At 34.1% G+C, this 27767-nt stretch overlaps 3 protein-coding genes across 3 annotated transcripts in view; 2 read left to right on the top strand and 1 right to left on the bottom strand.

Moving 5' to 3' along the window:
* The window catches only part of LOC117101789, an 11416-nt gene extending 3491 nt beyond the window's left edge, over positions 1–7925 (top strand). Inside the window, exons 2-8 of the mRNA XM_033241866.1 lie at positions 898–1535; positions 1920–2126; positions 3583–3737; positions 4483–4611; positions 5629–5841; positions 6069–6137; positions 6836–7925. Of these exons, the coding sequence (XP_033097757.1) occupies positions 908–1535; positions 1920–2126; positions 3583–3737; positions 4483–4611; positions 5629–5841; positions 6069–6137; positions 6836–6931 (1497 nt within the window). The 5' untranslated portion in view covers positions 898–907 and the 3' untranslated portion in view covers positions 6932–7925. The remainder of the gene's footprint in view (positions 1–897; positions 1536–1919; positions 2127–3582; positions 3738–4482; positions 4612–5628; positions 5842–6068; positions 6138–6835) is intronic.
* Positions 7926–8319: 394 nt separating this feature from the next.
* LOC117101726 (protein adenylyltransferase SelO-like) lies at positions 8320–15197 on the top strand. The gene is made up of 10 exons (XM_033241764.1): positions 8320–8662; positions 9652–9899; positions 10297–10361; positions 10732–10887; positions 11438–11593; positions 11948–12090; positions 12391–12604; positions 13189–13318; positions 13462–13681; positions 14075–15197. Exons 1-10 carry the CDS (start codon positions 8368–8370, stop codon positions 14275–14277), a joined length of 1830 nt encoding a protein of 609 aa, XP_033097655.1. The 5' UTR covers positions 8320–8367; the 3' UTR covers positions 14278–15197.
* A 699-nt stretch (positions 15198–15896) lies between these two features.
* On the bottom strand, positions 15897–25648 carry LOC117101719 (solute carrier family 40 member 1-like; the record flags this gene model as incomplete). The annotated part of the gene is given in 8 exon segments (XM_033241751.1): positions 15897–17036; positions 17360–17980; positions 18625–18837; positions 18990–19232; positions 20926–21085; positions 21593–21684; positions 22592–22888; positions 25562–25648. Coding segments are annotated over 7 exon segments (1863 nt in total). The 3' UTR covers positions 15897–16722.
* Between the last annotated feature and the right edge of the window lie 2119 nt (positions 25649–27767).

Raw genomic sequence — 27767 nt, 5'->3', positions numbered from 1 at the left:
GTTATGGAGTTATGATTTTTTAAACAACATGATGTCAGAAAATCAGCCCAAAAGCTTATCTTATTTCTGTTGGTTACGCACCGCTGATTCGCAATGTTTGTCATCACTTCAAGATGTCTACCGATTCGTGAAAAGGGCCTATTAAAGACCCCTCCAATATATTGATGCCGTGGGGAAGGTCATCTCAATGCATAGCAATGTCAAAATTCTAAAACCTATAACTTTGGCAGGATATCCATTGGGCTTAGCAATATCCACATTAAATATCAGAAGGCAGGATGTCCAAGTGGGTAGTAATATCCACCTTCTAAAAGTTCTTGAGGCAGTATATCCGTCGTGCTTAATAATGATCATGTGATATTGAGACGTGTTACTAAAGTACATGCTATAAGTAAGTAGTTTGTATTGTATACATATTGTCAGTGCAAATGATCAAAATACATTTTTTATGCTTAAACAAGACTTTTTTTATACTGTAACTTGTTTAGATGCCAAAAATGGAGATTTCGAATAAAAATAAAATTTAGCTTTTGGCTACAGTAGTTAGCACACTATGCGCCATGAAAAATGGAAATTTAAGAAAAAAATGTTATTTATTTCGTTATGGCCCCACTCCTTTTAAAATATGTTATGTATATTTCTTTTTTACCTATCAATTTAAAGCATTTATTATTCTCATTACTACACTGTTTACATTCATCAATAAAATGTTATTTTTTCCCCCGCTTAGATGCTTTTGGCAAAATAATTTTGCTAAACAAGAAAACCTCCTCTGATCTTAAAAAAATAAGTTCACTAAAACAAGGTATTAAAAAAGTCTTGGTTTAAGTGATAATTTAAATTGTATGTATGTGGAGATTAACGATGGTAATGAAAACAAATTATTAATATTTTCAGGTTGTCTATCATGGATAATCACCAGGTAGATGATTCAACCGTGGTTCCATATTATGATATTCACATTAACAACGTACAAGAATCAAAACCTCTTCCACCGTGGATTCGCAAGATAATTTTTAAATCCCTTGGAATTAAAACTCACGCTAATGATAGACCTTGGTTTGCGACGATTTTGTACGTGCTGACGTTAGCAAGTGCAATGGGTTACTCCATCACAAATACGTGGTATACTTTTGCCGATGTCAAAAGTCGAAATACAAAGTTTGATGTTTTAAATGCTACGGTCATTTTATCTTTGACTTACGCTTTTTGTGGTATTGCTCTGTACGCCAACCAACTTGCTTATAAATTGTTTACAAGTAAAGTACTTGTTGATAGTGTTCGCCTTCATTCTAAAACTATGTTTAAGATAAATATAGGAATCCTTATTCTTGTTTGTGGACTGGTTTTTATTGGCCTGTATGATTATCAGATGTACAATAACTTTAAACCTTCCTACTGCTTGAATGTGTCTGTACCAGTTCCTATATGTCACGTAATGTATCCGAGTCATGTGATGTTATCAGCGTTTTGCCTGTTGTGGAACTTGCTGGTTGGCATTGTCTGTATCTCAGTCTGTAGAACTCATACACACAGTAAGTCTCTTCATTTAGTATAGTATAAGCCCATCTCTCTTGGAGACAAAATTAGGTTAATTTTAGGGGTGGGCTTATACCTGGAGAATCCCCTTTTCACAAAAAAATGACAAGCCTATTTAAAAACTTGACAGCAATTTGTAGGCCAATCAAAAGGCAATTTTCCAACACTGCATGCCAAAATCAAAGTCAGTCTTCGGTTTTCTTTTCAAAAGTACAAGTTTGTAAAGCCAGCTGAGCTGCTAATGTAAATATTTCACAGGTCTGAATCATCCCTGATTTTTGTATTATAATAATAATATTAATAATAATAATAAGTATTTCTAAAGTGCTCTTTACTGGTGTTGCTGCGTAATTAAATGAAATAAAATTACCATATTATAGGCATTCGGAGATTCTTATTGGAACTTGATATGGATGTGATTGCGTATGAACTAAACCAGATGCAGAAACAGAAGAGTGCCATAGATGAAACAGACCAAGGCAACTTTGTAGGTACTGCTGTGGATCATAAACTTACCATTCAAAGTGCTAACTATCGGAAACGAAAACACAGAAATTTAACAATACAGTCAACGCAGGATCTTGAGTGTAAGTCAAAAATTATTACATATTTATAACATTGATCTATTCATCATCAGCTGTTTCAGTCCACTGCTGGACGAAAGCCTCAGCATGTTGATGCCAAATCATTCTCTCTCTTACTGTGTTGCACCAATTCACTCTTTTCCAATGCTCATCTCTCCACCTTTTACTCTGTCTTCCCCAGTTCCTTTTGCCATCCATGGGTCTCCATTCTGTTACTGCTTTTGTCCATCTGTTGCCTGACATTCTACATGTCCTATTACCAACTGTTAAACACTTCAATGACAAGGTTACAAAATGCAATACAAAATCACAAACATACCATTATATAATTACAGATAAACATAAATACTCTATTAAGAAAATGTTTTGAATGTATTAAATTACATACATTGACACAATGGTTAAAAATTGAACTATTTAATTTTTATCTTTATATTTATTTTTATTTTATGAATCACCAGTATTTATCTGTGTCAGTGAAACCAGACTTGATTAGCTTTATGCTATTTGGTTTCCTAATTTGTCTATTATCATGTTTTTACATACCGGTACTTATAAAACTATATTTTATGTGAAAAAGGCAAATAAAGAAAGAAAGAAGAAAGATATAATTTCATTCAATAGCATAGCATCTAACAAAATGTTATTATGCAATATGAATTCAGTTAATAATTACAAATTGAGAAAAAATCTGATATCAAATGCAAGAGTGGGTCTAAAGTGTCCACTTATATGTAGTTTTTATCTGATATCAAATATTGTTGGGTGTACGGTATCTACTTAACTTTTATCTGATGTCAAATTGTGTGTACAGAATGGTAAGGTCTGTAGTTTCATAAATAATAATAACTAAAAAATTATATGATTATTTCTATACATTACACTCATTAAAGATTGTAAGCAGTTGTTCCGACATTGTTAGGGTACTTGTGATTATACTTTCCTTGCCATCACACTTAAACACCTGTCAAAGAGTCAGAAAATAGACCACCTTGGGTTTCTAACATCGCACACCATTAATCCTACTTGTATTTTGATTACATTATTTATAAGTGTGGCTATGGAATGTTTTTCCATAGCTTATGACAAATATAAGATTACTGTAGCATCAGATACATCATACAATTTTCAAAATACTGTTTCACCCCCTCCCCCGAAATATTCACTACCTAAAATACATTTACGAGTATGTTCAAGTTTTTGACAGCTCACCTGCCATTTTTATATAGCAGGCACTATTACTACCAGGAACTAGAGGGTGTCCTTCAAAAGAACGTAAAAGGTGTTTATAAATAGAGTGCCCACTCTCTCATGGTATTACTTTTTCAATGTTAAATTGCATACAAAAATCACAAAAGTCGGACCTCTTGCAATTCTATACTATTTGTAACGAATAGAATAACATGTTTGTGTGGTGCTATTTAAGTACTGGTGTTCAGTGTCATTCTCCTCATTTTAGTTGAATGGGATCAGAACGAGACAGCTAGGAGGCGCAGGTCAGTGGCTGTGTTGGCCCGTAGCTTCGAATCTTATGGTCTTCTTCACAAGGTTGGCGACGCATCACATCCACCATACAAATGTCTGCAGGATTTGTGCAATGCACATCAAGTGCAGGTGTGTAATCATTTAGTTTACCTAAGTTTACTCTATCAAGTTGACACCAATAAAATCCTTTTATTACTGGGTTATCCATGTTTTCATTTTCACTACTATTTATTATTTTGTCTGCGAAGTTAGCTAACCATGGGCATCATCATGCACAGCAAAGCACAATTATATGTGTCAAGAGAGCTCATATTAAACTCTTGTTAGTGGCAACTTCCAACTTGCAGAATCCATCTCATGGACTCTTGGTTTGGAAGCCGAATGACGTACAGCATGTTTTCTCATGCTTTTTTATTCTTGGTTGCTTGGTTAGACTTTAGGATTTATTTTTTGGTTTGTTTTTCTTTCGTGTAACTTAAGCGCATAGAGACCATGTAGTATGCGCTTTACAAATCCCAAACCATTACCATTACCATTACCATTATATGTACTTCCACAAAAGCATAGTAAAAAATGTAAATCCTTTGCGAGCCATTGAAGCAATGTAGATAGAGTACCTTGCTAAATGACACAAGTGAAATGCACAGCGCAGGATTGAAACCCGACCTCGAGGTGAGGAAACCAAACCATTTCCACTGCGCCAAACCATTTCCAGAAAAGCGTAAGAATATATTATTATTATTATTATATTAATTAGGGTGCGACAATATGTGGTAAAGATGACCAGCGTCACAAATGCCCAAAATATTTGTTCTATTCTGTAGACTGTAGGCCTATTTTAAGCTTTTCATTCTTGTTTATAATTGCTTGATAGTATCCAGGCAACAAACCAGCTCAAGGATCAGATGGAGATGGTGAGGATGAAGTTGACATGGATATAGCTGAGATCCACATAGAGATGCTTAGCAACCAGGAAATCCTCAACAAATACTGGAAATTACAGGTAAGAATTTTATGTCAGAAGACATTTCTGATTTTCCCAGACATTAGCCTGGTTCTCACGAGAGCCCTAGTATCCGGATCGGGAGCTAACCGTTAGCGCTAACTGTTAGCACCTGCGTGAGAACGCCCAATCGGTTAGCGCTAACCGTTAGCGGTATCCAGATACGCTAACGGAGCAAGCGCTATCGATTAGCAAGTTGAGGACATTTCTATCATCAACCAATCACATGTACGCTTTTACAATTTCCAGTTTCTTATTGGCCAGTGATTCGATCATCATATTGTTGGTATCCGGATCGGGATTTTCTCGCATGGATGCACGGCAGCTAACGGTTAACAGGATCCGGATCCTGCTAACCATTAGCTGCCGTGTGAGAACATAGCCATTGTCTTTTACAAAGTAATTTCCAAAATGTTTTGAAACACAGTACAAAATATATGACCACACTATGTTCTACACAGACTTTGAATGGAGCTCTCATTATTATAACCATTATACCAAAAAGCTTTTGACTGACTCAAAAATCTTGCATCAGTTTTTTTGGTAAATTTTTTTCCCCAAGGAGACCAAAATACCTTTTTTTACCAGGTTTGAAGAGTGAGAGGTTGGGGGACCGGGCTGGCCATGCTCTCACTTTTGGAAAGTCGAAAAAAGGAAAAAAAGAAAGTAAGAAGGAAAAAGAAATAATTGATCACCCAAAACACCTCAAAGATTATTTTTGGGTGTCTAGAAAACATGAATTTTGCGGGGGTAGTGTGGCCTCAATCGGCCCCAGTTTTGTCCACCTATTTCGCCTCCCATTTTGGACATCTCTGGATCCGCCCCTGGAGTGCTTTGAAAAAACAACAATGTATTTTGTCTTATTAGGCCAAAAATTTAAATTTGTTTTGCCCAAACTCACTGGCAACTAATATTCAGGGTCAGTCGGTCAGAAATTTTTATTTTCCTTCCCCATTGCTAAATGATTGATAAATGTAGTATGAAAAGACTTAACATGATTGTATAATTAATTTGCAGTGTCGTCTTCGCACAACGTCAATCTACCTGCAACGCTGGCTAGCTTCTTGGATCATTTTATTGATAACCTGGAGTGTTTTCTACCTGATCTACTGGATAGATCATGATGCTACCATCTCTGACATGGTTATCTTCTTTATTCCATTAATCTGTCTTCCAATGTTGTGTTCAGCTCCAACTGAGGTCAATGGAGAAGGTCAAAGAGTGGCTAAGGTACGTATAAATTGCTTCAACCAATATTCCCTTCATATGGCTTAATAGATTAATAATTGTACAGTATTTTGAAACATTTTTGCACAGCAGGGAATAGAGGGTCTTAATTCGCCTGCAAGTCGCAGGAGCCTATTTGAAAATGATCTGCGTCCTACATTATTTTAAGCATTGTTTTAACTGTATATTCTGAAAATCTAAAGCACTTTAAAAAAAAATTATTATTTCAGAGTATTGTGCCCACTGAAGAAAGGATGCAACTTATTGGCTTCATCATGAGGGCGCCGTTGTCTATCACAGTATGTGTGTTTTGGCTTTTATGTTTATTTTAACTTTTTCCTTTCACTATATATAATTATTGCTGTCAGGGATTTCTTGTTTATTCTTAATTCTAAGTGTTTTGTCTATTTTGACCCCAATAATAAAGTCCGATTTTCTCAATGCGTTGCTGATTATCTTTATACTTCCAATATAAACCATATATGGTAGCATAAACCAGTGGTACAATACATACGACATCCAACCAACAGTACGATACATATGATATGCCGTCTAACCAACGTAACGAAAAAGTGACAAAAAACATACTACAAAATAGTTACGATAGATAATGGCTATCTCACAGTTAACTAATCATATTAACAATTAATAAGTCTTAAGCATTGATCCTCATATCCTATTTTGGCATGCAAGGCCTATATTAAGGATACATGCTAAAGCAATCATCTAAACATGAAGATTATATTATTATTAAGTTATGTTTATATATTATATAATTAAGCCTACTTACAAGGTGTACTCGGGTAGGGGTCGATGAAACAGATGAATCTTAGGTCAAAGTGAAAAAAGCAAAGTTGTAATTGTGATAATACAGTAACTTGATTATTCTTCAAGGAATTCTTCTGATATTATATAATTCAAACTTAATTATATATGTTTCTACTGCAGACTGTAAATCTAAGTGCAAGTAATTCTATTTCATGTAATTTGTCTACAGATATTTGGGATGTCTCTAAACTATGCAACAGTCGTTGGTGCTATAGTGGCCATCGCCTTGGCGTTTGCAACCAAGATTCTTGTTGCTGAAGTATAAGAAAAATGTGGACATAGTGTCAGAAAATAGAGGCTACAAGAACCTTCAAAAGAATTTATCAAGAAGAAGATAAATGTAAAATTATCAGATTTTATGAGAACATAGTTGATTCAATGCAGGGGTGGCGCCAGGGTTTACCCGACAGGGAATCCGAGGTTCCCGTCGGGGGGGAGGATGCCAGATGAGGGGGCAGATTTTCCCGACAAGAGTAAAGTGGGCATGGTCAAACTTCGCTTAAAATGTTTAAGTGGTCCAGGGGGCAAAGCCCCCAAAATTTTTGACAATTTAGGGGTTTCAAAGGCTTATTTAATCGATTTTAGAGTCTACAATATGTAGAAAATACATATAATTTTTTTTTCTTCCCGATGAATTGTGGTTTTTCTCCCCGACGGGAGGGCCCAGCTCTCCCCGACGGGGTGCCCTGGCTTCCGCCGCCCCCCACTGCGCCACCACTGATTCAAGGCATCAACAACAAACGTGAAGTTATTCTAGTATATGCACACTACATAGTTCATTTTATTATGTCTTCATTAAACATCCTTCTGCTGACAGTGTAAACATGAATTATTAAAATACAAGTGGTTCTTTTCTGATATAAATATATACACCATGAATCTTTCGCAATAATACTAGAGTGCTAACTTGGCAAGATGCCAATAATTATTTTGTTTATTGTTGGCTCAAATGGTCGCATGCTTGTACAGAAGACTTCTAAGATAGGCTGAATTAGTGTCACAGAGATGTGTATTCAAAAATCAATTCGCACATTTAGATTTTATAATTATTGTAATATTACTATTATTTTTATTATTATTGATATTGTTGTGGTTGTTGCTGTTATTGTTGTTATTGTTTTTATTATTGTTATTGGTTTTGTTGTTATAAGAGTTGCAATTTGTTAAGACGAGCACAATATTCTGAAGTACTAATAGTGATTTTATCTATATTGTACATTTGAATAATTCATATAAGAATTTTGAGAAATTTTATATATATATATGATCCTGTCTCTTATACACATCTAGATGTGTATAAGAGACAGCAAAAAATACAGTGTAGGCCCCTATGTACGTTATCAATAAATTCTATATTTATCCAAGTCCAATGCCTGTCTAATTGATTTGTTTTATAGTTACTGCTGTATTTGTAATCAACATTAATTAATTAATTGATTAACTTATTTATGTAATAATTCATCTAATACTGTATTATCATTCTAATGTTCAGTTGTCAAGCTAATTCAGTGTTATTGATGCAAAACTAGTAAAAAGTGTGCTGCGAAAAATTTCAGACCGACGACGGTGGGAGTTGCCTGCCCGACCGTTGTGTCCTACTTTTGTGTGGCGCTGGTGACGTGTGGCGTAAGCGTGTCAAAGGTTGAATAAACAACCACAAAATAACAAAGCAGGAACGTGGAGCGATCGCTGAAAACAAAGATGAAGTATTTAGGTCCTTGTCGCAATACATCAATGTTGCTACTAATTATATTGTCTATACATCCTTCACTATTACCGTCTGTGTGCAATGAAAACTTATTTTCCTCGGAAGATGATAGGGTAAAGAGTACCTGCAATACTGCTGATGTAATTCGAGGGCCTTGTCAGATCCCGGACGACCACGACAGTGCCGCACCACAGTGCATGTCTGATGAGAAAGTAGGCCTAGGCCTACAACTTTTTACATCACTTGAAGACTGGGTTTCCTATGTAAAACCGTGTCTACTTGTTAGAGGTAATAAGCTAGGCCCCTACTGGTACTACTAGTACTAAATTTACCAATAGAGACAGAAAATATATTGATTTAATATAATTTAATGGAACTTTTCTTCATGAAAGGAAAGATTATTGATAAATAAAAATATGCACAGATATTTCGCCTAGGCCCAATAATATTGATATGACTTCTAGATTGGAGCCTCATGAAAAAAAATATATATTTGCTATTTAAAAAAGCAATAATTTTTTCATGGAAAATAAAAATAATGATAAGGGCAAATAGAAAAATGTATTAGATTATCACTCCTTCCCGCGTAAAAAATTCGGGAAATATTGATGCGGGAATAAAAAAAAAATTGTTTTACCGCATCAATTATTTCAACAGCATAAAACAATTTTGTGACTTCAAATACATTTTCTTTAAAAACTATAAAATTAAACCACTTTTTATACAATATTTACTACTACTTGCCAAATATAAACAGTCCCTCCCTCATCGATAAAAACAGAAGCAAAATAATCTATTGTTCCAATTTAAAAAAAAAACACTGCTTTTCCTCATTGATTTAAAAAAAAAAGAGTGATTTCTGATAATTTTTTCTATGTGCCCTTATATGAAAAATTGGAGGGACACAAGTAAACAAGTAAGTATAAATGGCAGAATACATTGACAAAGATTTATTTTACTTCTGTTAAAATCAAAAACAAGTTTTATTATTTACCATCCTATTTACCACTAGTATAGGAGTAAATAGCAAATAGTACCCTCATCAAAAAATAATTTAAAATTTTGGAGGTAAAACTAACAATAATTTTATTTGGCCTAGGCCTGCCTATAGGCCTATTTAGTTTGTGGGAGGCTATCCAATTTCTTGGAGATTATCTCATCAACTTGCAGGTGGCCTGGGGGTCCTGATAGTTTGTTAAATACATTATTTACAATAAGAAGAAACTTTACTAGCTATGACTGGTTTTTAACTAATTATCATTTATTTTATCTTTTAGAAAACTTCCCAATTGATCCAATTAAGGCTAATTTTGTGAGGCAGGTAGCAAATGCTGTATTCTCGTATGCGTTACCATCAACTTTAAAATCAGAAGTTCAGCTTGTTGCTGTGGCAGATGATGTGATGGAGAATGTGTTGGATTTGCATCGTAGTGTATCAGAGCAGGAGTTTTTCCATGCATTTGTTTCAGGGAATACCATTTTGCAACATGTACCAACATTAGCTCATCGTTATGGGGGCCATCAGGTAGATTCCTATGATCATGCTTATTACATTGTTGTTGTTATTTTTCCAGTAGCGGTCTGAAAGGGGCGGAACCTATGGTCAAAACAGGAAAGTTTTGGGGTGGTCCCTTAACTACAATCTAAATGATTTCACATCGTTATGGATTTTCTTTGTTGCTGCTATGAGCCAAGCTTCCCCTTTTCCAACCCCTGCCCAGGAACTGCCAGTGTTTTCAAGATTGTTTTTTGTTTATTATGTACAAACATTCATTGGGTGAAACTAACTGTATAATTGGACATCGTCCTGAATCAATAAGCACTGTATTCATAACAATTAATATTGATGTAGAATAAATGAAGGCTTAAGTAGACCACTTTATTGTATTAAAAAAAGTCTATTTTTAATAATTAATTTATAGTTTGGCAGCTGGGCTGGCCAATTGGGCGATGGTAGAGCACATCTGATTGGTGAATATACAAATAGGTAATAGAGTCAATATTTTAAAATTAATTTGAAATAATTTTTAATTTGTGATTGAATAATATGCTCTTTAAAATGTTAAAATATAAATAATATTTTGCTTTACAGTAATTCAGACATCAAAATTACCAGGTTTGCAGTCAGTGTGGGTGGGTCAGGTGTCCTGATTAAGATTATACCGATGACCAATTGTACAATATAAATACATGTTATGTAAAATATTTCTTGGCGGTTTGCATGGCGAGTATCAATAACAAAATCATAAAAATGTCCGTGCACCATGTGTACAAATATGGTTTTTTGAGGTAAAACCACTGGTTGGCTGTCTCATATTATGTAGCATAAAATATTGTTATAATTGCTTGATTTTCAGAAAGAATGAAACATGGGAACTGCAGCTTAAGGGGTCAGGGTTGACACCATACTCAAGGCGAGGAGATGGGCGAGCTGTCCTAAGATCATCTGTAAGGGAATTTTTATGTAGTGAAGCAATGCATCACCTTCATATACCAACCAGTAGAGCTGTGAGGTAACAAGCTGTCTTAAAGCTTCAGGTGCACATATTGGTGTCATTGTCAATGATAAAGCTGTATAATCAAACAATCATGTAGTGTTATTGTCTGCAGTATATTCATTTAAAGTTTAAGATTCAGTATTTGGTTACAGTATACTGTATTGCAAGACAATTAAGCCAAGTAATAATGCTCTATAATAAATACAGACAAATATACCGCAAGCTGTATGATTTTATGTTTATATGGCTTGAACATTGACACAATCATGCACTCTATGAGACAGCTTATTGGTATATAGCCAAAATGGTGGCGGCAATTACATTCCATATTTTGGTCTTATCGTATTGAGTTGATTGCTCGTAATTGCTAAATTATAAACTTCCCAGTTGACGTAAAAAAATATTGGTATAAAGGAATCTAAAATGATTTGTTGATTAATTTTCTTATTTCATTAATTTGTCTCCGTACACAGAAGGTGCTACGACAGTATAATAACCAAACATGATTAAACTATTCGGACAATAATATACTGTAATAAGTTTTTTGTGGCTATTGTTATTCTAGTCTTATTGTAAGTAATGATCCTGTAATAAGAGACCAGTTTTATAATGGACATCCAAAACAAGAGAGGGCAGCAGTCGTTCTTCGTCTGGCACCAACCTGGTTCCGATTTGGATCCCTTGAGATACTTGCAATCAGTGGGGAGAAACATTTGCTGAGGTAACTTATAACAATTTGATTGGTTGTTTTAAAACTTGGATTTCAAAAATATATAAAGATGAGAAAATGCTTTGTTGGAAATGTTTATTCGCTGCATTCTAGCGTCAGTAGTAAAGTTGTGAAAATTGTTTAAAAAAAATATCAAAAATTATACAGAAACATAAATGTAATTAGAAATTAAAAATTACAAGAAATATTGAATTACCTTCTTTTGAAATATTTCAAGCTTACTTCAAACTTACTTTTAACTCATCTAAATGTACAAAAATAAGAGAGTAAGTACTTAAAACAAAGATAGTTTTTAAAAATTTATTATGATATCAAAAAATTGGATTTTCTCCTCTTTCTTCCCAGGAAGCTTGTTGATTTCATCATAGTGCAATATAATCAAGACATTGATGTTTCTGATCCGGACAAATATTTAATGTTTTACTCAAATGTTGTTACCATGACGGCAGAATTGATTGCACAATGGCAGTCAGTTGGATTTGCACATGGTGAGGAATACTCTCAGTAAGGATGCATGTCACAATAAATCATTGGATAGGGAAGATTTTATCCCCCCCACCCCCAACCACAAAAAAAAAAAAAAAAATCCCAGGCCTAATGGTGTAACAGAGGCCTTGCGCTTGCATGTCTTCCCAGCACCACCTCTCATGCCTCATGCCCTGCCCTATTGTCAGTGGTTTTGTATAGTGAAATATAATAAATTTTGCCTTATAGTTGTATGTCTGAAATAAAGAGATGCTGATTGCCAGGATTTTGAAATCAAAGTTTAATTTTTTCTCTCTTTTCAGGGGTCATGAATACAGATAATTTCAGCATTTTATCTCTCACCATAGACTATGGTCCATTTGGATTTCTAGATGAGTACAATCCAAAATTTGTTCCAAACTATTCAGATGATGAAGGCAGATATAGTTTCGAAAACCAACCCTCAGTTGGTCTGTATAATTTGCAAAAGTTAGAAAAAGTGCTGAAGGTTCTCGTACCAGAGGATCATCACATCCAGTAAGATATGTCTTGTTATAAAGACAGTATTTTTAAAAAACATAAAAAATTACTTTCAAACATTGAATCATTAATATTGATACATTATTAGCTTCACTAGATTCATAAAAATGATTCTACAAATATCCTATCAATCAATTGAAAGTTCTTTTTGCAGAATATAGGAAATCGTTTTCAGCAGCAGGTGCAACCTTGTGGTTGGGGTTCTAAACTCGCTGTGCAAGTCGCTTGTGTCCTTGGGCAAACCACTTTATCTGCATTCTCTCTCTCTCTCCAACCAGGAGTATAAACTGATACCAGCATATGCTGGGAATTGTAAACTGACTCGCTGTGAGGAGGAGTGGTGATCCTCTCAAAGCGTTGCAGTCTGGCCCCCAACACTTATGAAAGAGGGATGGGCACTCCGAACCTGTACAGGTTCTACTATCGACTATTATAGGAAAGAGATTTTTTATTTATTGTGTCACCTGTGACAGCTGGTTGCCACTGTTGGCTTGGAATGAAATTAAATTCCCTTACTGCAATGTTTATTGTGTACTTGCTATATATTGAGAACTTCTAAAATCATATTTTTTTTCTTAAAGGTTGACAAAAATAACATCATTTTATATGGATATCTATAAATCCAAGTTCATGGCAATACATCGGAGAAAGTTGGGTTTATTGAATGAACACAATCATGAAGATAATGAATTGATCGAAGTTTTCTTGAAGGTGTGTTTTAAGTTTTGTTTGCCATTATGGTTTTTATTCATAAAGTCTTAAAACGAGCCTACTATTGCATAAACAAAAATACATCTATTAAAAGTATCATTTAAAATAATTGATTTGTATTTTCTTTTATAACTACCTTACAGATGATGGAGGATACTCGGGCAGATTTTGCAATGACGTTTCGACAATTGAGTTCTCTGACATTCAAAGAAATGTCATCAGCTGCAATCCCAGATGGCTTATGGGCACTGAAACAACTTCAGCAGCATAGAGATTTTGATAGATGGATGAAATTGTATGCTGATAGAATTAAACTGAATGGAGAAGGTGATGGGGACCAAGAAAGGCAAAAAAGAATGAACAGTAAGTGACATTATTATTATTTTAATAAAATGAATCAATTATTTTTTAATAAACTATAAAATATATTGTTGAGATTAGTACTGTAATAGTATTAGTAGTACAGTACAGTATCATTAATATGTTGAATTTCAACATTTGTTTATTATAGTTGTGTAATATTTCTGTAGCTTTACGTTGGTATTCCATAATTTTCAAGCCTACCTTTGTCCAAGTTATTGCTGGTTACCATGTGATTTTAGCTATAGTATTTATTTATATCTTGTATTTTGAGTAGTTATTTCACCACCTTATAAGTTGTAATGATATATTTTGTTATTGTTTTAATTATTATTCATTGTAAAAAGTTCATCATCATTATAAACTGGTGGTAATTGCCTATAAATTTCATTTTAGAAATAAATCCAAGATACATACTTCGTAATTGGATTGCTCAGTCTGCTATTGAAAAAGCTGAGAGAAATGACTTTGATGAGGTAAAACTACTATCAGAAGTTCTAAGAAATCCATTTGAAGAACAAGACATTGCAGAAAGCAAGGGCTGGGCAAGCAAGCCGCCAAGTTGGGCTAAGAAACTTAAAGTCAGTTGCTCATCTTGACCCCTCATTCTACAGACATATTAGTATGTTTTACTTAATTATGAATTCAACACAGAAAAGAATGCAGGAGACCCGCCAAATTTTCTTTGCTTTATCCTGGAGTTAAAAAAATCACAAAAGCATCCAAATAACCACAAACATATTTTATTAAAGAAATAACGCAGCACTTATGATGCGCCATTTGTGCAGATATTTGGATACATAAACAGCCCTTTAAAATGTACCTGCAGACCACACTTTGCCCATCTGTGACCTAAAGTATGGTACATGAACAAAATTAATGGACCATTGTTTTAGGCAATAATTTTCTACTGAAGTAGGCGTCAGTATGTTTCGTTGGCAAAGGGCCTTGCTGTACATTTTCTATAAAGCCTTGTCTTCATAGTTATTGCTGTATGTTTTAAATATCCTGTGCATTGAAAACAAGGCAATACCAGCACCTTGGCTAAGCTAACCAAGATCAGTGACTGTCTGTGTTGTTGGGTACCTCAGTTTCCTTTCTGACAATTCCTCTGGCTGTTCGAGCACTACTGGTTCTATTTTACCAATTTTAGTGACTTCTGAAAGCGGTTTAAAATCAGCTAATTCTTCTACTCTTCTTGGTAAATTAAACAACTTTTAGCACTGTCAACATTGACTTTTTATTTTATTAATTTTTTAGATTATGTAGTATACATGTTGCCAGTATCCAGTTGGGTTTATTGAATGCAGTTTATAAACTCTAAACCTATTTGACAATACTACAAATGCATTTTCAACATTCCTTCTTGTTCTAGATAGCCCGTAGTTACAAAAAGTTAATACTGTACAGTATTTATATTGTACCGTAGATGCTTGAATAAGCACCGCTCTCAAATAAGCGCCGCTCTCGAATAAGCGCTGCACCAAACATAATTTTTTTCGTTAAGCGCGCTCTCGAATAAACGCCGCGGCCCTTAATCGAGAGTATATAATATTACCGTGTGTAACGAAACAGGGTTTTAAATTCAATGTATACAGTGTTAAAATGAATAAATAACACAATGAAGACACAAGCATTTCTTACAAACGTTTGCTTACGATGATGGGACCTATGATAGGCCCACATAGAGGCCTTCACATTTGCACTCAATTCACAATTATTATTATTATGTGTTTTCATGTTTTGTAGTAAGGGAAATGCATCATCTTCTTCAATTATAAAGAGAACTGGAGAGTATCTTCATTTGGTAGTGGAGGAATATGCAGAGAATTTTCTATGTAAAGATCCTCGAAATACACCATCACTTATCCATCCATTTTAGCACACATGTACATTTTAAATTATAATTTAATATAATAGTTTAATAGTGTTGTGGTAACAAACAAGATTTTGTGGTAACACTTTCTTATATTCTCAAAGAATTCCATTTTCTACAATATGCAAAAAGCAGAAGCATTACAAAAATAATATGAGCAGTTAGACAAAACTCCATATCATTCAGCAACCTATCAACTGTTGGAAACCCCTGCATTTCATTGTATCCTTTAAGTGTTATTTAAAAGTACAGCATGTAAATAATGATGAACACAAAGGTTTAGACTGCTGCTGCAAAGTCATTTTAAATTACAAATTGAGGCAGAAAGAATAAACAATAAACTTTATTTTTATATTTATACATTTATTATTCTACTCAATACAATAGTAAAGGTAATAATTGTTTACATAACCCACTATACATACAGTACGTACTTTTACATTAAAACAAATTAGTATAATTAGGACATTAAGTAGTATCATCTTTATGAATAAAAAATGCTTAGTAGTCTGGATGGAGTGTGAATACCACCAGAATGTGGTGCAGTTAGTACTGATGACAGTAGAAAATGCTACCTGAATTATAAAAGATATCAAATTGTTATTAAAATATAAAGTTAATGTACAAGCAATAATCAGTAAACAGAGTTCTTCTGTGATATAAGTATGATTATAGAGCATTGTTTGGTGTCAGATAGTTTTGGTTTCATCAGTTGAGCTTTGATTCATTTCAGACCATTAATACTACTGTATAGCACTGAGTTTATACTCAGATGACTAGTTACGAGATTGCAAAGTGAAACACGTCTCTTTATTTACACAATTTACAGACCATCTAGTTATAGCACAAAGTGTATTCTGTAATACTGCTATAGTAAAAAACTCAAGCACCACTGCTTGAATTTCTGTTATGTTTTTTTTTCTTTTTTAAGTTCAGCCTTTCTTAATTTACCAAACTAAGCACATCACTGTTAACTACCACTAAAGAGATAAGAGAGAACACACACTTTATTACTAATTTTTAAGTATATTGTAAATATTTATACAATTTAACTACATTCAGACATAATTTTATTAGAAAAAATAATTGAAAGCCGACCACCATATTTTGAAGAATATTCACACCCTTGGCAACACTTGGGTAATAAAAATAACTTTACTGTTAGTATTCAGACTGCTTCTCCATTTTTTCCCCTATTCACCTCACTTTTACAGGGTATAATTTTCTCTGGATGAAACAAATGTCCCCTGACTCTGTAAACAAAGGCAGAGTACAACATCCCTCCCATAGCTACAAACATGACAGAAATGAATATGAGGATGCCAAAGGTTTCCGGCTGAGGCGCGATGATTACCAGCACAAAATGCAGCATGTCCATGAAACAGTTAAGCGAGCTCTGAATACCGTTAACAACCCCTCGCTCATTCTCAGCAATATTTTCCTGTAAAAGCTGTGTTACGGTCAAGTCAAACATCCACAGACCTGAAAAGGAAAAGAATTCACAAAAAAAATTACCATAAGCATATTTTGTTTAATATACAGTAATAATGTCTTGATTTATATACAGTGCATTATACAGGTTGAGTCACAAAGAGCTTGCAACATTATAACTCCTGGTCACTGTATTCATAGATTAGCTAGGTGGGACAAGTGCTATTTCCAGGGGAGCATACCTAATAAACATCCTACCAGGTATCTCTTGGGTGGATGGACAGACAACTAGACAGCAAGGGCTTGAGAATGCAACCATCATGCTAACCACTTCTACAGTACAAAATAATTCAATTTCATTGGTTCTCACTAACCTGTTCTTGACAAAATCATTCCTGCGAATAGCAAACCAACTGACCAATAGGAATGCTCGCCAATATCATCAGGCGCTATACTAGTCTCATTGCTACCATAGGTATCAGTGTAGTACATTGGTTCTTCTGTTGGTGGAGGAGTCCGTCGTTTATAGCCAATATCAAAAGATGATCCTGGTGCATACACAGATGCAACGCACAATGAAAGACAAAGAATCTGTTCAAAATTTGCATATATTCCTGTGCGTTCCAATCCAATACGCTTCCGCACCATCGGGAAGATTATAGTTCCCAAGACTCCCATCAGTGATCCCAAAGCCAGGAATATTCCTAGAACAGTTTCCGAGACACCTTGGCTGTAACCGTAACCATTGGAAACGGCATCGAAACCAAGAACAGTCATGTAAAGTAAAGAAAGACTAATACCCGCCCAAGACACTTGATAAGATTTGTATGTTTTAAATCCCTGATAAGTTGATGTAAACCACTTAAAAATTCGCCCAAATATTCCCTTTCTTCTTGTGTCATGCGCTTCAGACCTGTCTTGTCTTAAACCATTCTCTTGTTCTTCATTAGCTTCATCATTAATTGGTCTGTATTCCTCATTTGTTGGGTCTTCGTCTGTACAAAATAAATTACAATTAGGTAATATCAAAGGACAGGGATGAAGTTATGGTGGGGCGGGGCCACCCAGCCTTGAAGTTTTAAACCCAGTCTAAAGCTAATTTCATGGCCCTCCACCAGCCCTTATTAACCCACTTTTCCGTACTTCAAATCCACTCTTATTATTTAGAGTTTACCAATGTTATTTCACCCACCCCTAAAATATCTATCACTTACTCTTAGTTTTCTATGGCTACAACCCTGAAAGGAGTAGGTGGTAAATGTTTAAATACTGTTTTCTACCTGTTTATGACTGTTGGAATGTCATTGTTATTGCTTTGTTGACCAAAAAGAGTATTAGGGAGGCTGTTTGCTTGAACCGACTTTCCCACCCCCTGGATCTGCCACACATTTGCCTAGTAAGTAGGTAGATATTTAAATCAAATAATAATACAGGTATCCCTCCAATTAAAGACAACTTTTGGGACCAGGGTTTCCATGGCCTTTAGCAGCTTTGGTCTCTAATAATTAGAATAATAAAGATAAAAGACATTTATTAATACCGGACAACAGGAAAGTGGTCTTTATTTGGAGGTAGTCTTTAATTAGAGGGAGACATGTACTCAAATAATATGTCTAAACCAATACTATATTTAGCATACCTTGACTTGTTTTAAATTTTTTGACTGCAAGTTCTGGAACAGCCTTGTAAACTCTGTGAAGCTGGAAATACTCAACAAACATTGACGCTAAGTTCCAACTGGCAAGGAAAATCGCTGCAACTTCTAACGATAAATACGTCATAATAAAACCAACTAAAAACGGTGCTAGGATGTTGGTAAGGAGATCAATGCGGCGAATCACAGAATTCATTTCTGAGAAAGAAAAAAGGAACCATTGTTGTAATAATAAAAGCCACTGGCATCTTAACGGCACATTGGATGTTTTATTCAATATTTTCTGACATGATTGATAATGAGATTTATTCAACGATGCCCTTCTATGTCAAAAATAATGAGAAATGTACCTGAAAGTCTAACTCCATCTCCACCGGCAACTACAACAACCCAATCTTTCTGTATGCATATCTTCAAAGCTACGCTGGCAACATCTGCTATGCAGCCTATCACAATTATAACGCCTAGGGTCAAGATAACAAGAGCACCCCCTAACTGCTCCTTCAGCCAGCTTTCACACAGAAGGAAGAAGAGAAGAAAGAGGGCACACACCATGACAGATGAGTTTTGGATCACAAGGGAAATCCTAGTAGCTGAGAAAATAAAAATCCAATAGTTTGAATAATGAATACAATATCTCTGAGAAAATTTAGGATTCCAAAACAAAATGGTTAGATATAAGATCAAAGGATTTTTCCAAAACAACATGATGTTATTAAGTCTTATCATAAATAATATGTAAAAAAGATTTAAACATTCCGGCAGTGATAATGGTAAATTTGTTAATCATGCTTCATGAATTGTTTTTAATCTTGTTGAACTCTTATAACAGGATGGAAGTAACTCTTATAAAAAAAACAGTAATGCTGACATATTAGCAGAACTACTTCCATCTCCCTCTACATTATAGGGAGCATTGATATTGATTGAAATTGAATTCTTCCCTCATTTTTTCCCTTCCTAATTGGTATGAATCCATTATACACATTGTCATCACCCTAGGGGCAATTTTGCACAGACCAAATTATTCACATCCTGCTATACAATGCACAAATTTATTATGACAGGGTGAAGAGAGACAGGTTTAGATATAGTGCCTTGCACAAAGATCCTAAAAGAATGACCAGAATTGAACGCAACCATTTAACCTTTCAGTTGAAAGCCAAAACAAAGCCTTAACCGCTGTTTCACCTCTGTGTTTCTTCAATGAAATAATATACTTTTTGAACAATATAAGATCTATTATATCACAATAATCACACAATTATACTACACTGTAAATTTCGCTTGTGTCTCTCCACCCTGGAATATAAGTGCGTACCTAGAAGGATGATGTAGCAATTGAATGTATTAGTCTGTATCTGTATTAAAATTGCAAACATGACTGGAATACTCCCCAGGAAGTGGAGAAGATTGCACTTTGTCTCAGTTTGCCAAATTATTGATCCAGGGTTAATAATAACATTTAAAAAAATCACAAGTGCCTTGCATTCCTAGGCAAAAGGTACAGTATATATCCCTATACAGTATTCTTATTTATTATTATTATTAAAAATTAACCTTTCTATGGATTAATTAAGACACCAAAATGTATACCAATATTACTCAAAATTGTTTTATTGTCAATTAGTTATAGGAAATCATTCTTCAATTTACAAGAAATTATAATAATTAATACAGCTTCCATCAATTAAAGATACATTTCCATACGAAGTACATATTTCCTGGAACTTGACAATCCAATCATTTAGCAATTAATTATGAGGGCAATTAATCTGTAATTAAGACATTCTCTTGCAATAATACAGGATGTTTTGTAAAAAGAATGACGGATACAAACCAGTCATTAGTGCAAAACCGTTAAGTTGGCAATGTTCCCAAAAGGCAAGCTCAATTACAGTATACAATGAAATTGGAAACATTACTAACAATATTGAAAGTTATCATACATTTGCAATACATTAGTACATTATGTGTTAAATGTGGGGAACTTTGAACAGCCTTTGCAAGTAATTCAATCTCTAAACCTTACTGGGATTCAATTTTTACTACTAGCTATTTCGATTGGTAAGGCACTTTATCAAAAATCTCTCTATACCCAGGAGTGTATGTGGGTAACCTGGTAGATTTAAATACCAATTTGCTAATTACAGTATTAGCAACATTGCAGAGTGGATGCACCTTCTCTTAAGAAGTGTACCAACTGATATAAAAGTGTATTTCCGAATAAATCAATAAGTGATGTTTTTCATGCCTTGGAATTCTACATTTATCATTTATACAAACCTCTTAGACGTGGTGTCCTATCCACCCATTCACCAACAATTGCACCAAACAAAAGAACAGAAATGGTCCGGGCTAATCCAAAAATGGAGGTAAGTCGAAGCAAGCCATCTTCAAACCTTACCAAGTAAAGAGCCACACCGAATGACCACATTCGATCTCCCTGAAAATACACCAACAAGTCTGTCAATTCATTGTTGAAGAAAATATCGTTTTTCCGGCATTATTTGCCGGAATAAAATTCTCCCAACTGGACTTGAAATATAAAAAAATTAACATTTTAAAATTTCAAAGCAATGGTTTATATTTACTTGCTTTCACATTTACAAATCCAAGAATTGACTTCTGGTCAGTGCAACACTAGTAGGAAAAGAGAGGTACTTTAACCCTCCTTATCTGAGAGTTCTATCCCCTATGGTGACCACTTGTCACAAAATGATAATTCCATGAGCTTTGGTTCTATAACCCCTCAGAACTGTTTAAATATAACCCAAAATCACCCAGATTATCCAAAAGAGTTCTCCTACACCCGAACCAGTGTTTTGTGGCCCATTGTTTCCTATCGGAAATTGTAGGCCCTATTGAACCATTCAATATGTAGTAAAAAGGTACTGTAATTGTTGGTTTTTAACCACCAACAATGATGGCTCCAATACAACCCCATACATACCCAGGATGATAAAGCTTGACTGCAGTAGATAAGGAATGCATTACTGTGAATCCAGTCATAAAAAGATAGACAACAACCAGCATTTGCGACTGCTAAAAAAAAAAGACATGTTTACAAAGTGTCAACAACTGCCATTAAACATGATTGCCAGTGAACATGATGTCATTTAACATGATTGGCGGCTGTTATAATTAACAGACAGGTGGCAATCAATAACCGCTTGTCATACAACATGTTAAATGTACTTTTTATCAATGTTACTATTTATTTTTATCTTATTAATACATACATTTTGCATGGAAGGTGGCTAGCAGTTAACTGATGTTATCACAGGTAAAGAAATTTGGAGAGGGAAATAAAAGGTCAAACTAATTTAACATTACCAGTAACTAATATAAAGTTATCAAGTGCCAGTTAAAGATAAATGTATCACTCATATGATAAAAAGAGGACTTTACATCACATAGAGTAAGACTAATGACTGTTATGATGACAGGTAATGACATTTAATCGATGAAGGATCATGCAATAAATTGCATAGATTCACTACCTAATCATCACGATAGATACAGTAATGAGTAAGGACATTTACCTTTGGAAGTCAATTCAAGCAAATGTACAGAAAGTTCTATAATATGGAAATTACTGGTAAAAATAGCAATATTTTACAAGACTCGGCAGACATTGCAATGTGCAAAATATTAAAATGTATTGCTGGGATTTTTGTGTATTAAATTTCACAAATATGTCCTTTAATGAACTTCAACTCCTACCTGCATTTTAAGAGTTATTATTATTTTACATACGATATGTAAATAAGAATTTGTGATAGACTGCCCAATACAGTATAATAATATACTACTTATTTAAAACAACAAATGTAAATCACTACAATAAAATACAAATGTATTCTATAAACAATATTTTTTAGTCAAATTTATACTATATATTTTTTTTGTGCTTGCTACCTGTACCAGTTAAAAATTCTGCCTACAGTACCTGTTGCTGCATCATTAACATCACTCTCTTCTATTGTGCTTTCTGGTTCTACCGCCTGATCTAAATCCTCAAAACTGGCCCGCCTGTACCATGGGCCTTCGTCTTTTGTGGCTGTGTTCTCCTCTTCCATAGCTTTACTTTGGTGATGAGGGTATGTATTTATATTTGTCTGTCTAACCCACAAATCATCTGTCTCTGAGCTCTCTCCTGTCTTATCCATGTCATCTGCTTATAGTGAATTCTTTGGATTAATTACTACTGTTCATTGTCCTGCTTGATTTATGAAAATGTAACCACCTAAAAAAATATAATAAAAATATTAAAACAAATATATAAATTTCAAACTAATTTACAAAACATTTCAGCAAAGATGGAATACATTATGTCTGCAATTCTTAATTCACCTCACCTTACAGTAGTTCACCTCACCGTGACAAGTCTTTTCTGTATAAGTCCTGTTTAGCTAGCTAGCATGCCTGACTGCCAATCCTATACTCTGCTTATTTAAAGTTATGGGGCAGGATATATATACAGATAGGTCAATTATAATTTGACCTTCAACCTCTATTCTTCAGTCTATCTAGGATCATAGATAATGTGTTTGAGAATGACAATGGTAAAGTTTTTTTTTATCTTGTGTAACAAAAGTAATCTGTCTAGGATGCTTATAGTTATGGAATTTTTGGTCTTAGTTGGGAAAGTGGGTGAGAACTTAGATGTTTTAACAAGATGTACCACAATATGATTATTGATTAAATCTGTACATTCACAATATTTTGAATGAATACATTTCCCTGAAAATATATTCTTCAGTCTATCAGGATCATAGATAATGTGTTTGAGAATGACAATGCTGAAGTTTTTTTTTATCTTGTGCAACAAAAGTAACCTGTATAGGTTGCTTGTTATACTTATGGACTTTTTGGTCCTTGGGGAAAGTGAGTGAGAACTTGGATGTTCTAACAAGATGTACAGTACCACAGTATGGTTATTTGATTAAATATGTACATTCACAAATATTTTGAATGGATACATTTCCAGGAAAATATAATTTATAATGTTTACGTTCATTTTCATTGGTAATTTATTTATATTTTCCCAAAAAGTAGGGTCCCATAAGTCCAAAGGGAAAGGAAGGTCTAAACCAAGTAGTTGCCTTGAGACTCCATTCATGGCCCTGAAGTAATTAAAACATTCACAGTAGCTTTAATTAGATTCAAATAGGTACATTAATATTTTCAGTCTGATGACCTTAAGTGTGTTAATGATGACAGGGGGGGGGCCAATGCTTTTCCACACTGGACTGGTCTGGGCTCCCCCTTCCCCATACCTTAAATTGTTGAAAAATGTTTTTTAAATGGAAAAAAAGAACATTACATTCAAATTTAAGTCTGAGAGTGCCAAATCACTCCATCTACTGTGTAAAGGTGCCACAGCCATAACATTTTGCTTTGGACCCCCATTTATAAAATTCCCCCCAGGGTACCTTCTATTTTGAATTCCTGGATTCGCCTCTGAACATCACAGGAAAGCTGCATGGAAAGCTGTTATACAGCTTGATGGTTAAGATGCTTACCTTTTTAAGTTCTGAGCATGACACCAGAATTTTTTAAATATTTTTTTTGCACAATTATAAACTCAGCTTGATAGCCTTATGATACTTGATAGGATTTTTTCCTTTTCATTGTCTTTATAATTTTTTTTTTGGAGGTTTTATTAGGTATCATCACACTTTTTAGTAATGTATTTTGAGGACCCTACGGAAACAAGTTTTCCACCTTTCTCAATTTATTTTTCCAACATTGATTGTGAATATTATGTATGATATAGTAATAATAATGGTAGACTTATAGAGCGTAAATTATGGAGACCTCTATGCGCTCAATAAGAGCGCTAAGAGCAGTAATAAACCAAAAAAAGCAAGCATAATTTCATTCTTTAATTAACAAATACACTTGCTGTCGGATGTTACAATATACAAACAAAATAAAGTGTAGCAACATTATGATTTTAATTGGTATACTGTAAATGTAGTGCAAAATAAACCATCATTAAGATACCATAAAACCTCGAATTGAAGCCCAGTGGGCTTAATCTCGAGATGAAGCCCATCTAGAATTGAAGCACCCATCTTTAGTCTGCAAAATTAGCCTCGAAAAGAAGCCTTCAAGATAGCACAGGCTTCTTTTCTAGATAGTACGGTACATACACTGTACATGAATTTAAAAAAAAACAAATTAAATTAAAAACAAACTTGGTTTATACAGTAGTTTAGCTGATTTAATGCCAGTTAAATACACTCCATGATACAGATTGATGTTACAGTGGCCCTATTTGTGGCAAAGACAAGCCAAACCAGTCACTCGTCGCAAAAATGGATTTTGAGTTATTAATACAGGGTTAAAGAGTAAAATAAGAGCTATAAAATGGTAAAAAAACATTCAAATCTGACATTTCCTTATGAAGTTACAAGCATTTAAGCATACAGCTGTTTAAAGAACAATATATGAGAAATCAGCCTTCAAAGTTTATGATTTCAGGCATTTCTCATGCAGAAACTATCATCCAGAGCTGTCTCTTATACACATCTAGATGTGTATAAGAGACAGGTATAGATACATAAACCTTAGTTTAGTGAAATAAAATAGATTTTTAAAAATTTTACATTCTAGCATGTTTTTGCTATTTTCTCTGAAACACAATTTGCGACGAGTGACTGGTTTAGCTTGTCTTTGCCACATTTATTGTTTTATATACAAATTCACAAAATGTACAGCATTCATTTTGAAAAAAAAAGCCCCCCAACTTTACTCTGCAAAAGTTGCCTCGAAAAGAAGCCCATCCAAAGTTCGCAAAAAAAAAAAAGAAGCCCAGGGCTTCAATTCAAGGTTTTACGGTAATATAGATAACACCATGGCACTAATCAGAAGTCCTGGAATTTGGAAAAGGGTGTATTATACAGTATCGTACCTGTTTGCATTTTACGATCTAAATCTGGCAGGCCGCTTATAGCATACTTCACAGGTCTACAGGGCTAAGGCTGCATAATATCTCCAATCTGAAAACCCAAAAAATACATAGAGAACAAGTAACAGAAGGAAAATAGTACCAAATAACTTTAGTGCAAAAACACTCTAAAATAGAAGGTGAAAGTGAAACATTACCGTATGTATTAGATTGCCAAAGTGCAATTATTTTAACATCTCTATTTTAATATCATCGATCATTATAACTCCAATTTTTATTATTGTATGTTTTCAAACAGTAGATTAACTAAGTTGTTTGTTCTTTCACCTTTTGACCTTCTACTGTAGGTCTTCATGTGAATACCATGTGATCAGTCTGTGCACTATTTGAGTAATAATTAGTATTGAAAGTCCAATACCAATAGGGGCCCAGGTAGTTAAGGCTTTAGGAAGATCTGCCATTTTAAGGATTTAACAAGCCTATCTAAACAAATTCAGAATTTATAGGGATATTGTTGTTTTCAGTAATTTATTTTCTTGAAAACAGAAGCTTTGAAATTTATCCTTTAGATATTTCTAAATGTATTAAATAATTGTATACAGTAGACTGGAAACACATATTTAACTAGGCCTAGGCCCATAGTACTCAAACAAACAAATGTACTATTACTGTTGTGAAAAATGCTGATGTACATACAAAGCACAACTGTGAGTTTCCCCTGATTTATGATGTTTGATATTTGAGGTGCAGTATGCAGATATTTCGAACATTTCTGGGGGTTTTCAGTTTCACATAAATTTGTCTCTTACCAGATGAACTATATGTTGTTAATCATTTAACAAGTTTGTGAATAATTCAACACATTATAAACCGAGTAACAGAGACTTTATAAACCTTATGTCACAGAGAATTGAACAAACTGATAGTTTTTAACTGATATAACTAATTGAGTAATTTTATTTTAACTGAAGAAAACAGAAATAAATAAAAGAATTAGGAAGTGATGAAGCAGGCAGGGTTTAAGTTAAGGGGGCCAAAAAATATTTAGCAAATTTGGTTAATTCGGTATAAAAATAATTAATCAAATATAAATTGGATTAGCCAAAACAAAGGAACATAAGAAATGATGGTTTCAATTCAATTAGCATTTTCGGCAAATTTTGAATAAATACATTTAGAGAAAATCAGCTTTTATTAGGATTTGGCTATTTGGCTGATGACAGTTTAAATGCTGTAGGCTGGTAATGACATTAGGGCAATTCCATAAGTTTGGAAATACATTTAGGTAGCTTCCTTGCTTAATATATTCAGTAATAAGGCTACAATTAAATTCATATTACTTCAATATTAAACATTCCAGCCAGTACTATTGTTACATAAATTTTTCATTCTTTAACATTAGTGGTTGCAGAAAAAAATGGCAGAAAAGTTGTCCATGATGGATGAATACAGAAAATGGAATATTTTGAAGTGGAAATTGAAATAAAAATATTCTCTGAAGTTTCTTAGCCCACATGAATAAACTATTAACTGATAAAATTATTTAAAATTGGATGATGCATCTTGTCTGTCAAAATGGCCGAGATGTTTTGTCTGTACATTTATATGACGGAAATTTATGAAATTGATGGATGTACATAATGATAAAGGATAGGAAAATAATATTAATTATTCCTTATTATTCAACTAATAATATAAACATGAACATTGTTAAAACCTGTGTTACACACTACTGAGCTTAATTTTTTTTTGAATTTGAAACGTCTAACCTCCATGCTAAACCTACCGTTGATAGCCATGAAAAGTAGGGATCGCGAACAGGCAGAACAGCAGTCTTATTCACAAATCAGGAACCAGTACAAGTTTAATTTGGCAGTACATGGCCGTAATAGGAGTTCAACCGACACCGGATTTTGGTAAATGGTAGTTCAAGTCCCTAATAATTTTCAGTAAAATAGGTAGCGCAAGTGTCTCATGTCCTGGAGTGGCTGCTGCACCATGTACTTTAATTAGTAAAGTTACATGCAATGATAAAATAGGCCTATATTTGTTTAAATAAATTTAAGATCTTTAATAAATTAGTTTGTATTGTAGCATGTACAGCTTGTTTTATGTGACGGATGTACACAATTTGGACGTGGCAGATGTATTGAAAACTCACTAGCACAGATGTTGGCTTCACAGAGTGTTAGCTATTGGTTTAACATGT

The sequence above is a fragment of the Anneissia japonica genome, unplaced genomic scaffold, assembly GCF_011630105.1.
Source record: "Anneissia japonica isolate Jap-2015-1 unplaced genomic scaffold, ASM1163010v1 scaffold1005_len2656397_cov198, whole genome shotgun sequence".
Lineage (NCBI taxonomy): Eukaryota > Metazoa > Echinodermata > Crinoidea > Comatulida > Comatulidae > Anneissia > Anneissia japonica.
The sequence above is the reverse complement of the archived record's forward strand: the minus strand, read 5'-3'. Positions and strand labels throughout refer to the sequence as shown.

What these genes read in the sequence shown, in the direction of transcription:
- LOC117101726 (XM_033241764.1), top strand. Translation starts at nt 8,368, where the DNA reads ATGAAGTATTTAGGTCCTTGTCGCAATACATCAATGTTGCTACTAATT. An exon ending in ACCGTGTCTACTTGTTAGAG is followed by an intron (nt 8,663 to 9,651) that starts GTAATAAGCTAG and finishes TTTATCTTTTAG; the next exon opens with AAAACTTCCCAATTGATCCA. An exon ending in ATTGGTGAATATACAAATAG is followed by an intron (nt 10,362 to 10,731) that starts GTAATAGAGTCA and finishes CTTGATTTTCAG; the next exon opens with AAAGAATGAAACATGGGAAC.